The sequence below is a fragment of the Populus trichocarpa genome, chromosome 4 (genome assembly GCF_000002775.5).
Source record: "Populus trichocarpa isolate Nisqually-1 chromosome 4, P.trichocarpa_v4.1, whole genome shotgun sequence".
NCBI lineage: Eukaryota > Viridiplantae > Streptophyta > Magnoliopsida > Malpighiales > Salicaceae > Populus > Populus trichocarpa.
In genome coordinates, this window is record NC_037288.2 from 6,327,349 (window position 1) to 6,343,807 (window position 16,459).

Sequence of the window (16,459 nt, forward strand, 5' to 3'; positions counted from 1 at the left end):
TTTTCAATTTTTTTTTTATAATTAGAATATAGTATTTAATAGTTTATACTCAATAAAAAATAAAATACAATGCCAAATGAGGCCATCCACTTAAACATTAAAGCAGGGTCATCAAGGGCTTTGAATCCGGATGTTATTTGATAGACATACACGAACAGGTAGTATTATTGCAACAGCACAGCTAGAATGACACTCGGATACCAAGTAAGGCCATCAGCTGAGACACAAACTGAGGGTGCCCTGGCCATGCAGCTCCGGTAACCAGGTTTTCGTCGGTGTAGCAACGATCGATTGGATCCGGTTCTAGCCATGTTGCCCCTCCCAAGACGACGTTCAGCTTCACAGCAGGGTATGCGGTGCACTTTCTTCCCTGCAGCAACATGATTCACATATACAAGAATAAGGATGGCAAGTGTGAAGAAAATGATTACTTGTGTGATTCTATGAAAGTGAAAGAAAACATTGGATACTACCTTGAGAACTCCCGCAGCAGCTAGGATCTGCTGCCCGTGACAAATAGAGGCAACTGGCTTCTTTGATTGCATGAATTTCTTCACCAAGGCAATCACTGTCTCATCCAGTGCCAAATATTCTGGAGACCGGCCTCCAGGGATGACGAGAGCGTCGTAACTCGAGGCATCCAAGCCTTCATAGGAAGCTGTTAGAATGAAATTATGGCCTGGCTTCTCAGTGTATGTTTGGTCACCTTCAAAGTCATGGACTGCAGTCGGGCAGAAATCCCCAGCCTTCTTCTTGGGGCAAACTGCATCAACGTGGCACCCAAGAGCTTGAAGAGATTGAAGAGGAACAGTAACCTCATAATCTTCCATGAAATCCTGAAAGCAAGAATAAGAGAATAAATACTTCTTAGTAAACAAGAAAAACACTTGTTTCTTCGAGCTTGATGATAGTAACCAGAGTAAAATAATTTTTGTATTAGAACTTACCCCACAGAGAAACAGAATCCTTTTATCTGAACCAGCTATCTTGCCTCCCAGTGCCTTCACAACAAGCTGGATGTACTCAGGATGCGCCTTATATATAACTCCAGTAATGAGATTGCCATCAGAAACACAATCCATCATGGTTTTGGGTTCAATCCAAAGAGCACCGGCATCGATGAGAACAGGTCCCAGAGCACGGTATGCAGTGCACTTCCGGCCTTTAATAAGCCTGCAGCTGCCAAGATCAATGGCCCATGGCAAATAGCAGCAATCAGCTTTCCTGAATCGGAAAATTGCCTCGCACAATTTAACACAGATTCATTCATGGCAAGATATTCTGGAGCCCTTCCTCCTGGTATAACAAGCGCATCATATTTGCTGAAATCAACTTCATCGAAAGTTGCATTGAGACTAAAGTTGTGCCCAGGCTTCTCAGTATAAGTCTACAGCAAGTAAAGTTCGAACAAACACATCAGAACTAAGGAAATGAATGGCCATATTATGGATGTACTTTATTTGATCAGTTGGGCTACACCCACCAAGTTTGTCAGAAGTTCAAAACACGGTTTTTATCAAAAAGGGAGCTCGCTAGACACATCATGAATGTAATACGATCATGGAATCATTATCACTATCAGTCTCACCACGACCACTATCATCACCAAGATCATCACTATTACATTCCTCCACTGCCATCGGAGCCAGCATTAACACCAACATTACTACCTCCACCTCCAGCATCCATATCACATGACAAGCAATTAATCAGAAAAACCCTCTAATTGGTTTTAGAAAAATCAAAATCTTATATTTGAAATCTTCTTTAATCCAAGAAGATTTGCCTAACACAATGGGTTTTGTCCACTAATATCTAGAGACTGACATACTCACATGCTTGTTTTCGTTAACAATCATGAAATGGATATTTATATAATAACAAATTAATAAATACAAGGAAGGGGGGGACCTGATATCCATGATAGGCACCAGAGTCCCCAACTGTAGTGCGGCAATAATCACCAGCTTTCTTTCCAGGACAAACAGCATCAACTGCTATTCCATAAGCCTGCAAGGCTTGAAATGGAACCATAGCCTGCAAAAACAATAACAAAACTCCATCACTTAAAGAAGAAAAACAACTTCAAAATGAGAAAGACTGATAAAAACGAAAGCAACCCACCTCATAATCTTCCATGTAATCCCCACATAACAATAGAACTTTCTTCCGTGGCTTGCAATTAGCCATTGCTGATGCTAACAATGACGCTTGAGATTTAGCTCTCTGTGTATTGCTATGTGAGTGATTATAAATTTATAAGTGCAGGAGAAACGTATTGTTCTTTAACTCTCTTTGTTAATGTTGACTCGATGCACATTCTGACGAATAGAATAAAGAAAATGGGCGGTTTGTTATTAACGAAAACAACTACATGACTTCAGTTCGGTTTCACTATTCATATAAAAACATCGAAAAAAAAGAGTTCATATATATATATATATATATATATATTTTAATTGTTTTCTAACATTGTTATGCTTAGCTCAATTGGTTTGTTGACGTGTCTTAGTCGAAGTGTCTGCTATGTGATAGATAATCGTTTTTTTTTCCTTTTAAAAAATGGATGATAAATGTTGTTCGTAACCTGAAAATAGAAAAAAAAATACGAGTTAGACTAAATCGCATTTAGACTTGATCCAATCAAGTCTTACATCAATACTGAATCATTATTAATGATAATTTTCAGGTGAAAATGAAACACAACAACTCACTATCGAAATTAGCATGATATTTAAAGTGATCTTGTTAATTTTTCACTGACATCATTCATATTGTAAGCAAAATCCTCTGCTAATGACATTGACAGGTCATCATTCATTCGCACAACCAACATGATGAAAACCCATTTCTTTGCCAAGCAGTAGAGTCTATTTTCGCCACAGGCAAAACAGCAGACAAGTTACAAAGATTTCTAGACACTAACATAGAATCCATGTGTTATTTGTTACAAGATGGATTTCTACTCCCAAACATGGAGTCTGCATCCGTGTGTTATTTGATATAAGGTACAAGCACAGCAGTTAACATGAAAATAGCTAAAATGACACCCGGATTCCAAGTAAAGCCATCAACAGAGAGACGAAATCAGGGTGCCCAGGCCAAGCAGCTCCTGTGATTAAATTCTCATCGGTGTAGCACCGATGCATTGAATCAGGTTCTAGGCTTGTAGCCATGTTGCCCCTCCCAAGACAACATTCAGCTTCACCGCAGGGTTTACTGTGCATTTTAGTCCCTGCAAAGGTGATTCGTATGAGGGATTATACGGTATAACACATGTAATTAACATATGATATTTGCAATTCTATGGAGCAATCCTGTTTCAAACATAGAAGATAAAGGTGGTTGAATCTGTCATTTGATGATATGAGCCATGATCAGTTGCATACGAATTTTCTTCAGAGGTAAAGTTCTAAAAGTAGTATAGTTTTAAATGTTAAAAGCGGTAAAACTAATCTTTAAGCATTTCCATGTCTCCCTGTTGTCCACTGATGACAGTCTTGCTAGCATCAAATAAATAACGTGTGCACACTGTTGTAAAAAACATGGTTGAATCTGTAAACGTGGAGATTTGACTCCATCGACCACGCTAGCCGCCTCTCCTCACCTATCTTGTCTTAACTTCAAGCGTGGGGTTATAAAAATATACACACATCACATAATGTTTACCTGCACTTTTCAAAGAGGGCATTAATCTTCACTGATGCTGGGCAACATGACAGGTTTGTTCCACTTGCTCACACATAGACAATCCACGCATAGTGTGATGCATTTTTCATCTTGCAGGATGCTGCTTCAAACCATGTCAAAGTTTTATTTGTTATTTTCCAATGTCGAGATGATGCACTGACCGAAACCACTGTCTCATTTGCTCCATATACATTCCCTTGACAGTTATTACTTGAGTGTTCTACTAATAAATAAATGGTTTTGCCTTTCATTCCTTAAGTTTACACTTGCCATTGGTTAAGTATTTCATCTTAATATGTGATTCAGCACCACCCAACTTCCCCAGCCAAGAGAACCTGGAAGATTATGCAGGTTCATCAAAGAAACATCTTGGCGGAGATGATGTCGGTCCTGCACCAGCACTTCCAAAGAAGCAATGCCTCTCCATTCCATCCCCTGAAAAGGTTTGCATCTACAACATCATTTATCTCTCTGTGCTGCTCCACCTTCTCTCTGTTTAACAAAGATACTTTTCGTACAGATCAACTCGCCAGATAACCAATTATTCAATCACAAGCAGCTACATCATTCTTATTTCCTTTGAGAATCATTTGTAGCTTACACTTACACTTATCTCCTAAAGTAGGAAAAAAACTAGCATTCAGTTAATCAATGCTTTCTTATCCAGCATCGCAAGCTCATTGGACATCTTCTTCACCTGCTTTTTTATTGCAACCTGCAGTTCATCGACGTCCACCTTTTCTCTATGTACGAGGCATAAAGTACTTGGCTCCAGGCACCTTTTGTTTTGCTTTGATTTAACTATCTTTACTCAACTTTTGCAATCCTGTCACTAACTTTATGAATTCCATGCCTTTACTTAACTTTTACAATCGTATCACTAACTTTATGAATTCCATGCCTTTTACTTCATAATATTTCTGGGCATTTTATCTTTGTCTATTATAATAATTAGAATCAAATTTCACTTAAAACACCCTCAGCATTGCGTCGGCATCAAAAGCTAGTAAAAAGCTATAATCTGTAGCTTTTTTGATATCACAGCAGCATTATGCAATATCAAACAAAACATTACAATAGCTTTGACTTTTATATTTTGTGCCCAATAAATACAGAAGATAATAAAATAAGCGGAAGTTTTTCTTTTTTTTCCTAAATCTTGGTATCTAGAAATTCAATAGGCTTTAATTAATTCGGTCAAGTCGGGATGATCTACTAAGAGGTAAAGCTCTTCCAGTAATAATATACTTCATTCATAAAACTCGAATTCAAAAAATAAAAGGAATAAGTTTCAAATCACTTAATCCAACTATCATTGATTAGCGTGTAAGTTTAACAAAAGACAACAACATATTTTGTTTAAGAAAATTTTTTTTTTAAACTAATTTTAAAATCAACTTAAGTATTACAAAATAAATAAACATAAAAGACATGCATCTCTATTTTCATGGTCTCATTACCTGTACTCTAAAACGAGTGGGATTTTCATTGTACATTTATTACTGTATAAAATTTGTATTTTTTAAATTTTGTAATCAAACTTCTTTTTTGGGCATTTTAGTCCCAATTAAGAAGCAATTGGCTTTAAATTTTTATGAAAGGGTGAGATTGAAAAAAGAGGGACCGAAATGAAAAACATGTCAAACATGGGTGACGCACCATGAGTTTCGAAAAAATATATTTTGGTCCTTCAACTTAAATAATCAAGAAAATTATACATGTGTTTTCAAAACTAAATGGACCGAAAATAAACTTTGGCAAAAAAGCAGAGGTGCTGTTTTTTCCCCCTATATCAGAGCTGCCATTTTGATTGTTTTTCAATATTGGTACCCTAGCTTCTAATCCAATTAGAACCATAAAATTAATTTGATCTCCGCAATTTCAAGTCGCAACCTAAAGTCAAAATGCCTTGTCAAGACCACGGTAGCCTAACAGAAGGCAAGCAGGATCAACGTAGAACACAAATACCTAAATTCACTTAATATCAAAGGATTTAATTGAAGAAAAAAAACCTCAAAAAAAAATAAAAAGTTAGAGGGGCCGGGAACATAAAAGGAAAAAAACACTGTTCTATTGACATGTGAGTATAGCTACAATTGCCAAATCTTTGAGGGTGTTTTGTAATTTTTAAAAAATACTAGCACTTATAGATGCAGAAATATTCCATTTTATTTCCAATTGACTTGAAAATCTTTCAGAGACGCCGGCTGTTGTTTGTGAATGGAGGGGAGTTGTTCCTCCCTTGTCCCTGCTATCGGATTTGGTATGGGTTCACGTATTTTCATATTTTTTTTATAATTAGAATATAGTATTTAATAGTTTATACTCAATAAAAAATAAAATACAATGCCAAATGAGGCCATCCACTTAAACATTAAAGCAGGGTCATCAAGGGCTTTGAATCCGGATGTTATTTGATAGACATACACGAACAGGTAGTATTATTGCAACAGCACAGCTAGAATGACACTCGGATACCAAGTAAGGCCATCAGCTGAGACACAAACTGAGGGTGCCCTGGCCATGCAGCTCCGGTAACCAGGTTTTCGTCGGTGTAGCAACGATCGATTGGATCCGGTTCTAGCCATGTTGCCCCTCCCAAGACGACGTTCAGCTTCACAGCAGGGTATGCGGTGCATTTTCTTCCCTGCAGCAACATGATTCACATATACAAGAATAAGGATGGCAGGTGTGAAGAAAATGATTACTTGTGTGATTCTATGAAAGTGAAAGAAAACATTGGATACTACCTTGAGAACTCCCGCAGCAGCTAGGATCTGCTGCCCGTGACAAATAGAGGCAACCGGCTTCTTTGATTGCATGAATTTCTTCACCAAGGCAATCACTGTCTCATCCAGTGCCAAATATTCTGGAGACCGGCCTCCAGGGATGACGAGAGCGTCGTAACTCGAGGCATCCAAGCCTTCATAGGAAGCTGTTAGAATGAAATTATGGCCTGGCTTCTCAGTGTATGTTTGGTCACCTTCAAAGTCATGGACTGCAGTCGGGCAGAAATCCCCAGCCTTCTTCTTGGGGCAAACTGCATCAACGTGGCACCCAAGAGCTTGAAGGGATTGAAGAGGAACAGTAACCTCATAATCTTCCATGAAATCCTGAAAGCAAGAATAAGAGAATAAATACTTCTTAGTAAACAAGAAAAACACTTGTTTCTTCGAGCTTGATGATAGTAACCAGAGTAAAATAATTTTTGTATTAGAACTTACCCCACAGAGAAACAGAATCCTTTTATCTGAACCAGCTATCTTGCCTCCCAGTGCCTTCACAACAAGCTGGATGTACTCAGGATGCGCCTTATATATAACTCCAGTAATGAGATTGCCATCAGAAACACAATCCATCATGGTTTTGGGTTCAATCCAAAGAGCACCGGCATCGATGAGAACAGGTCCCAGAGCATGGTATGCAGTGCACTTCCGGCCTTTTAATAAGCCTGCAGCTGCCAAGATCAATGGCCCATGGCAAATAGCAGCAATCAGCTTTCCTGAATCGGAAAATTGCCTCGCACAATTTAACACAGATTCATTTATGGCAAGATATTCTGGAGCCCTTCCTCCTGGTATAACAAGCGCATCATATTTGCTGAAATCAACTTCATCGAAAGTTGCATTGAGACTAAAGTTGTGCCCAGGCTTCTCAGTATAAGTCTACAGCAAGTAAAGTTCGAACAAACACATCAGAACTAAGGTAATGAATGGCCACATTAAGGATGTACTTTATTTGATCAGTTGGGCTACACCCACCAAGTTTATCAGAAGTTCAAAACACGGTTTTTATCAAAAAGGGAGCTCGCTAGACACATTATGAATGTTAAACGATCATGGAATCATTATCACTATCAGTCTCACCACAACCACAACCACTATCATCACCAAGATCATCACTATTACATCCTCTACTACCATCGGAGCCAGCATTAACACCAATATTACTACCTCCACCTCCACCTCCACCTCCAGCATCCATATCACATGACAAGCAATTAATCAGAAAAACACTCTAATTAGTTTCAGAAAAATCAAAATCTTAGATTTGAAATCTTCTTTAATCCAAGAAGATTTGTCTAACATCATGGGTTTTGTGCACTAATATCTAGAGACTGACATACTCACATGCCCTGTACAATAATTTGCACATCCATACAAGACATAGATGGGGGTGTTACAAAGAAATATGTATTGCCAAGCAAACAATGATTTCGTTAACAATCATGAAATGGATATTCATATAATAACAAATTAATAAATACAAGGAAGGGGGGGGGACCTGATATCCATGATAGGCACCAGAGTCCTCAACTGTAGTGCGGCAATAATCACCAGCTTTCTTTCCAGGACAAACAGCATCAACTGCTATTCCATAAGCCTGCAAGGCTTGAAATGGAACCATAGCCTGCAAAAACAATAACAAAACCCCATCACTTAAAGAAGAAAAACAACTTCAGATAGATAAAAACGAAAGCAACCCACCTCATAATCTTCCATGTAATCCCCACATAACAATAGAACTTTCTTCTGTGGCTTGCAATTAGCCATTGCTGATGCTAACAATGACGCTTGAGATTTAGCTCTCTGTGTATTGCTATTTGAGTGATTATAAATTTATAAGTGCAGGAGAAACGTTTTGTTCTTTAACTCTCTTTGTTAATGTTGACTCGATCTCGATGCACATTCTGACGAATAAAATAAAGAAAATGGGAGGTTTGTTATTTACGTAAACGACTTAAGTTCGGTTTCACACTATTCATATAAAAACATCGAGAAAAAAAGTTAATAAATATATATTTTTTAATTGTTGTGCTTAGCTCAATTGGTTTGTGGACGTGTCTTAGTCGAAGTTCCTGTTACATGGAGATTTGACCACCAATTATGCTAGCCGCCTCTCCTCACCTATCTTGTCTTAACTTCAGACGCGGAGTTTTGAAAATGTTTGTTCAATTAATACATACTATATAATTTTTATTGTAAATTTTTTATTAAAATATTTTTTATTTAAAAATATATTAAAATAATATATTTTTTATTTTTATACCAACATAGATAAAAAATATTAAAAATAATTTTTTTAAAAAATATTATTTTGATGTATTTTTAAATAAAAAATACTCTAAATCACAAATGTTCCTAAACATACAGTTAAAGATTATGATGCTCCGAGCAACTAGAACATCTTTGCAGGCAATTTCAAGGCCATAGTTTTGGCAAACATTAGTACTCTATTTCTTGCAATCAGATTTTCCTGCTTTTGAGTTCTCCGAGGTATCTCTACTCATATGGTGTCCTAAGATTGCTTGACTTCATTTTGGCTTCCACTGCCTAAATTTGGATCTGATTCTTGCTATTGTGATGATTTTGGTCTGTTGCTGCTCTAATTGCTTTGTGGGGTTTAATACCGAACTCATTTTTTAGATTCAAGATTTCCTCCAGTATTAGTTGTTTGATCCTTGCCAGTTCAATTTGAAGCTCCTCTTCATGTATGCACTGCACTTTGGTGTCGGTCTGAATGGACAACATAAACTGACCACTGCAGATGTTGCGCTAAAATTATAGTTGATCGCTACTGTTCACTCTAAAATTTGTCGTCTGTAAAGCCATATCATTCTGAAAACTTGTCGAAGACACTATTTCTTGATGATGAATGATGGAATGATTGAATTGTCTCGTATATACAACAAGATTCATCTAAGAAATCGGCAAGAAATTCCCATTCACGGAAATTCATATGGGGAAAGTGAATAAAATCTTGGTCTCTCTTTCTGTTATTTTCTTTTAGAAAAATTCATTAGGTTGCTTGCTTGCTGCAGTTGAATGCTTGATTTTCCAAATGAACACCTTCTCTGTTAATCTCCTATATCTTCGAAATAATCCTTTTCTTTGAAGAGCTCAATCATACATCATTAATCATCGTGCTATTTCTTTACAGCCCCCTGCTCTAAAACGTTCCTTATGCATCCTATATTGCGCTTGCGCTCCTTCCTTTTCTTCTTGGCCACTATATTTTTCTTTTTGGCCATATCCACACCTCTAGATCGCCATGGCAACGAGATATTCAAAGAACATAGCCACCTGTTCAGCTGCGGATCAATGCAAGACTTGTCATATCCTTTCTGGGCCAACAACCGAAGCCTGGACTGTGGACGTCAAGGATTCAAGATTTAGTGCCAAAACAATAACACTGTTATAGACACTACTAAAAAATAAATCTATTAACAACTAACTATTCCATTACAGATAATATTAAAATATGTTGTTGATAAAATTCAGCAACAGAATTAGCAATAGATAATTTCAGATGCAAATAATAAATGTTAATTTTTTAACAACAGATTATCAGTTGCTAATTTGTTTAGCAACAAATTATCCGTTGCTGAAATTCGGTTGCTGAATGTGTAAATTAGCAGCGGATATTCCATTGTTAATGAACGTTGCTGATCAGCAACGGAATATTCGTTGCTGATCCGTTGCTAATTAACAATAGAAATTTTGTTGCCAATCCGTTGTTGATTTAACATGAATTTTTTAAATTATTTTTTTCATTTATTGAATTTTTTAATTATTTGTGGCTATTTCAAAAATTATAGATAAATATACAAAGAACATAAATTAATAATATAAATTATTTTATCAAAAATAATAAGTCAAATAAAATAAATTTCACAATAAATTTTTAAATTTCGTTAAACTTACATCAAAATAGATAAGTCACAATTTAATAAATATGTTTTATCATAAAGGTGGTGGTGGGGGTGGTGGTGGAAACGAACCAAAACAATGTTGACCATCATGAGGTGGGACCGGTATACGGTGGTCGAGGCCTCGGTCGATATACTGGATTAGACAAGGAATACATATATGGAGCCATATGTGATGGCATAAATGAAGCCATAAGTGTCAACATACCTTGGTCCATATTTGATGCCCAAGCTTGGTATCCCATATTACTAAGAAAGTTTTTGATTGAAGTCATCTCCTGTTGTGGTGATAAAATATGACCATCTCTTTTCTTTATTTGCTCTTTCAATGCCTGAATTGATGGGCTAGGAGGTGTTGACTCCATCGTATAGGATTGTGATGAAACACTCGTACTAACCATGGATTTCGGCATACTAGGTGCACCATATATTCTACCCTTTATAACTCCTTCTATAGCCATACACCAAGCTGCTCCATCAAATGAAGGATGATTTTCCAGATCAGTTTCATATCTTGAAATCATCTCTTTTATGTCATTCTCCTACAATAAAATTAAATATAATAATAAATTCATTTTAATTTTAAATAATAATTAAATTACATAAAAAAATACTTACAATAACTTTTTTAGACTTGTTATCTATGAAGGTTTCAGGCTTCTTGGCATTCTGATGCAACACCAAAAACACATCATCCATAATTTATCAAAGGGAAATATAATACGTTGTTTTGATTGTCCATTGGATTAGTAAAATGATGTAGGCAAAATAGCTAGCTAAATAGGATACACCAAGCAATTGCTCTGTTTATTATTTCTCACCATAATTTTTTTTCTTCAACTTTAGTAATATAGACTATTCTATTGGAAAAAAAAATATAATCGTTTTCATTGTCAAGTAATATTGTAGAAATAAAGTTTGCATGCAAACATATGCCATAATTATTTTTTTTTAACCAACTATTAAATATTTATTTCATCAATAATTTATTACTTAAGATCATCATATTAAACAAAGAAATACTAACAAACTAAAAACACTTTGGAGACAAATTATATCATTATTAGCAAACAGAGGCTAAGATTTAATTACGATGCAATTTTTCTACAAATCAAGTTATCTTTCAAAATTAATAAAAAGTTTTAAGCTACATTGACAAACCTGGAGGACCAATATGCACAACCCAAAAACTTGACAACTCCAAATGCAAATAAGTAATGTGATGATGATAGGTTCAACAATCTGAAATTAAAAAAATAACAATAAATAAGAATAATAATATTAAAAAATTAAAAAAGTAAATTAGCATGTAATGAGCAAGAATAGCATTGAATAATGTTTCCAACCATTTTATTTATGATTTATCAGGACTTTATAAAATAAAAGTCATTTAACAGGTTGGAAAATAAAATCATTTAATAGGCTGGAAAGAGAATCCCAACACTGCCATATCCCTGCACACCCAAAAATAAAGTCAGAAAATAATCATTTAACAGGCTGGAAAGAGAATTGGCAATCACTGGGGAACGGAATTGGAGTAGATTTCAACTCACCTTTCTGCTCAACCTCAGGCTAAATAACCTGATATTGATGACAGCTGACCCTTCGCAGAAGGAAATCCTCCAGCAATTAACGGTACAAAAGTTAGCATTCGTGGCTATAGACGGCGAGGCTGATGAACTTGGACTCACATTTGTAACACATACAATAATAGTCTTCTGAAGAGTCCCATATTATATTGAGCATCCTGACAGAAAACAAGAAATCTGGATGAAAATCATTTACTTCTAGTTAAAATATTCAGATTGAATTGAACATAGCAGACTCTTTCAACACATGAAGAAATCGCATAGTAGCTAATATCTTCACAGACTAGTTCATGAATTCTGGATCCATCCTGCAGGTCATGTTTTTTTTTTTCAACCATGAAGAAACAACATATTAAAATGCATCGTTCTTGTCTCCATTTGTTTCAGATAATGAGTCTCCATTTGTTTCAAATAATGAAAATCAACGTAACTACGTACTAGTTGTCGTCCTCTGCCAGCATAAATGAAAAATGTAGCACGTTGGAGAAAAAAGACAAGGTTAAAGGAGACAAAGCCAAAGCCATATCGAGAATGAAGGAACTATTGCGATGGGCTGCCTCTGCAAAATCGGAGAAAGCAGGAAAGTATATCGGCCGGAAGGTCAATTTTTTAACATATTTGAGTCATTAATCTTCTCCCTGAACCGGAAAATTTAAAATTTCTCCTCTCTCGGCATGTTTGGACGTTTGAGTTCATTAAGTGCGCATGCAGTATCGGTAAAGCCTTGGAAAAAAAAAAAAAGCCTTCAAAAATTAATTAAATAAAAAAAATCAAATTAACTGATTATAAAATCCAAAAAAACTATTATCCAGTTCAATTTTAATTTAAAAAACTTGAAATTGATTCAGCCAACATTAAATCTAAAATAAAAAAATAAAAAAATTAATATTTTTATTAACACAAAATTAATCAAACCCACATTCCCCCAATCAGCCTTCTTTTGCATTTCTGCTGCCTAGACAACCTTCCTAAGACACATTACTAGAGGTGGGCAAAAAAAACCGAAAAACCAATTTAACTGAGAAAACCAAAAAAAAATTAACAGAAAAAACCGAACCGTTAAAAAAAACCGATTGAACCGGTTAAAATATTTAGGAAAATGTCCGGTTCGGTTCGGTCTCCGGTTTTGGTGTGCCTGAACCGGCCAACCCGAACCGAACCAAACTGAACCGGTTCGGTTTAAAAATGAAAAAAAAAACCAAGTTGCGGGCCGGCTCCTCCCTCCTATTAGTCAACAACCCTAGCAGACCATTTATCATTTCTTTCTCTTTCACACAGCCGCCCCCTCCCCTCCCATTAACTCTTTGAATGCTTTCACAATTTAAAGGGTCCCTTTTATTCACAGCTTCCAGCCTTCCATGCTCTCTTTGTCTCTCATCTCTCAACGTAAGGGAAAAGTAACTGATTACATGTTAAGCTTTAATATTTCCTTTCAACATTTGAGTAAAATTTGTCTTATTTTCTTCCAATCTTCCATGCTTTCTGTCTCTCATCTCTCATCTCTCAAACTTGCCATGTCAGATGTGAATTATTGATGATTCTTCCATTGATTTACTTGATTCTCCTTTATGGGTCATGACATAAAAAAATCCCACATCGATTGCCTGAGAGGGATTATTTTGGGTCTAGAAGCTGAAGAGTGTCCAGAAAAATCAAAGCAGTGATTGGCTGATTGCTAAGAACTGATACTGTTTTTTTGCAATTAATTTTTCCTTTGCAATAAGTTGTAACAATGAGAACAACGTTGTTGATTCTTAGAGGATGGCATCTTGGCATTGCATTTCGGTTTGAATCGGTTTGGAAGGGAAAAAACCAAACCGAACTGAACCAAAATTAATCGGTTTGAACTGGTTTTCGATTCGGTTCAAAAACTAAAAAAATATATTTTGGTTTGGTTGTTTATTTTGGTTCAAAACCGGACCGAACCGAAAATATTCAGCCCTATACATTACCCAAACTTTGTATGGAGAAGTTAGGAAGCTTTGCTAGGAAGCCGGCTAAGACACATTCCCTACTGTCATATATAGTTTTTACCATAAAATTTGCACAAACTCTGCCATCCTTTCTAAGACACATTACCCATATTTCTCCCCCAAAAAACAACACCCATACACCCAGTAAAACCAAAAAACCCAGAACCCTATAAAAAGTCTAACTACTTCCATATTTAACAATAATTAGCAATAGATTTACAAAATTATTCTGTAAAATTAGTTAATAAAACAATATATATTCTCTCTAAATTACAAACATAATCTTTTAAATATGGGTTTTTGATTATACCTGCTATTTTAATTTTTCACACCATGTTTGCTCCCTGCAAGATTGAATTTTTGGAAGCATAAAGTAACTGGAGAAGAAGTTAAGAAAACAACAAGTTATGTTTGTGGAAAATGACACATGACAGGGATAGGTAGATTTAAAAGGGACATATGGGTTTGGCTCCTGGAAAAGGAATAGAAAGGAAGAGATATGGGTTAATTAGGTTTTTGAAGAATTATAGAAAGGGATACAATATTGGGTTCTTCCGGAGAATGAAGAAAGTTTGCAGCTGTGGGGTTCTCTTTTTGTTGTTTTCAAGGTAATAAAAAAGCAACACGTCATTATTATTATTATTATTTTATAAAAGTTTACAGCAATCATATTACAAGGGAAAATATGTTGTTGATTCTTAATATATTAATTTATTTTTTAGTATCTGATTTTTCATTGTTGAATCCGTTGTTAATATTAAAAAATTAATATATATTTAATCCATTGCTAATCTGTTACTAAAATTACATCTAAATTATTGTGATAGTAACATCCTATGCTAATTACCCTCCTTTTTTAATAGTGAGAGATCATGTCACAGAATTACAGCATTAATATCAATCGACAAAGAGCTTCCTATTCGTACAGTAGTTCGAATGGATATGAAGGATGATGGTTGCCCTGAGGATCTTTTTAACATCACCCTCAGCAATACTCCCTTTGATTATGCTCCTTGGAGTATAAACCCTAGTTTTATATACGATTTGCCCCCTGAAAAGTAGAATCAAATACCCATTACCTCAAAATGCCCCATAAAAGTTACGACTGCCGGAGGTTTCTACAGACAAACGGAACCGGCAACCACATATTCAATCATGTGGTAACAACATCCTAGTTTCGATTCTTGCTGCCTTTGAGGAACTTTACAACCCTAAAGCAACAGTAAAGATAGGTCTTGAATCGGACTCCAAAGTTGACTGGAAACCTCACTCGTTATGCACCACAACAAGAGATGGACAATGTGGACATTATCCGTGTAGTTTTTAAAGTTTACTTTTTGATCATAAAACTTCATTCTTTCACCTTTCAATCTTTGACTGTTGAGAGAGGAGAGAGGCACTGAAGATGAAAATAAAGAGAGAAAGCTTTATATCGGTGATGAAAATCGATTGGTGTTAATGAATTTTTCTTGAATAAATGAGTCTAATGAAAGTGATTTAAATCTTACAAAAAAAACATAAACAAGGAAAGGAAGTTTTAATCAAAGAAAAACTTGGCAAAAATTCACAATAAAAATCTATTTGCTTGATACTATGGCCTGTTGATATTTTTTTGAAGGAAAAGAAAGATCTTATCCATGCCAAAGATGCATGCATGCATGGTTCCTGCTTTATCATGAAAATAATTAGGATGGTTCTAATCAACTGAAAACGGGGGCAAAATTAGGATTTTGAAAATTAAGGGTGCCAAAATGAAAATATATTACAATACATTTAAAAATAAAATAAACTAGAAATGATCACTATAGAAAATTACAATTACAAAAAAAGCCAGTGGTTTTACTGGACAAGAAGTTATTGTGCACGCTCTGTATTTTCATTATGAATTACAAAAGTGCCATTTTTCTTTTTGTAAAACCTAGTTGAAACTTGTCTAGAAAACATAATTAAATGGGCTTATACAAGTAAGAGGTGAGAATGAAAGTCTAGTAAATTAAGTAGGACTAAATTAGAAACATGAGGGATAATTTTAAAATTATTATAAAGTGAAGGACTAAAATGCAAAAAAGAAAAGAAAAGAAAGTTTAGCCTCTCTCTTAAAAGAGGGCTGGCGGTGTGAAGAAAATAAAAACTCCATCTTATCATATTGAATGGACTAACCGTTTTTTTCCGTGGTTGCTTCTGCTTTTAAAGCAAACCACGGGAAAACAAACGTTTGGTAATTAATAAAACTCAATTTACTGTTCATGGGCCCTATTAGTATTTGAGTTGAAAACGTAGGATCACTGAAAGCAGCACAATACTGCTTTCAATTGTGGAGAGTGTCTCCACTGTTCACGTGAACAGTGGAGCATGTCTCTATTGTTCCGGTCTGACCGGGTCTGGTCCAAAGCTAAATGCATTGAACCGGGTCCGATCCAGTAAAAAAATTTAAATTAAATTTTTTTATTTTTAATTGTGTTTTATTCGAAAAATTAGTGTTTAACATTATTCAATGA

The 16,459-nt window shown here is 35.5% G+C and overlaps 1 protein-coding gene and 1 pseudogene across 1 annotated transcript; both read right to left on the bottom strand.

Moving 5' to 3' along the window:
* LOC18108951 (protein DJ-1 homolog D-like) lies at positions 1 to 2,258 on the bottom strand (annotated as a pseudogene).
* A 3,710-nt stretch (positions 2,259 to 5,968) lies between these two features.
* On the bottom strand, positions 5,969 to 8,398 carry LOC7494515 (protein DJ-1 homolog D). The gene is made up of 5 exons (XM_024600241.2): positions 8,178 to 8,398; positions 7,975 to 8,100; positions 6,915 to 7,355; positions 6,441 to 6,803; positions 5,969 to 6,337 (listed from the first exon to the last, which is right to left on the bottom strand). The coding sequence occupies exons 1-5, from the start codon at positions 8,241 to 8,243 to the stop codon at positions 6,149 to 6,151; spliced, it is 1,185 nt and encodes a 394-aa protein (XP_024456009.1). The 5' UTR covers positions 8,244 to 8,398; the 3' UTR covers positions 5,969 to 6,148.
* Positions 8,399 to 16,459: the final 8,061 nt, after the last annotated feature.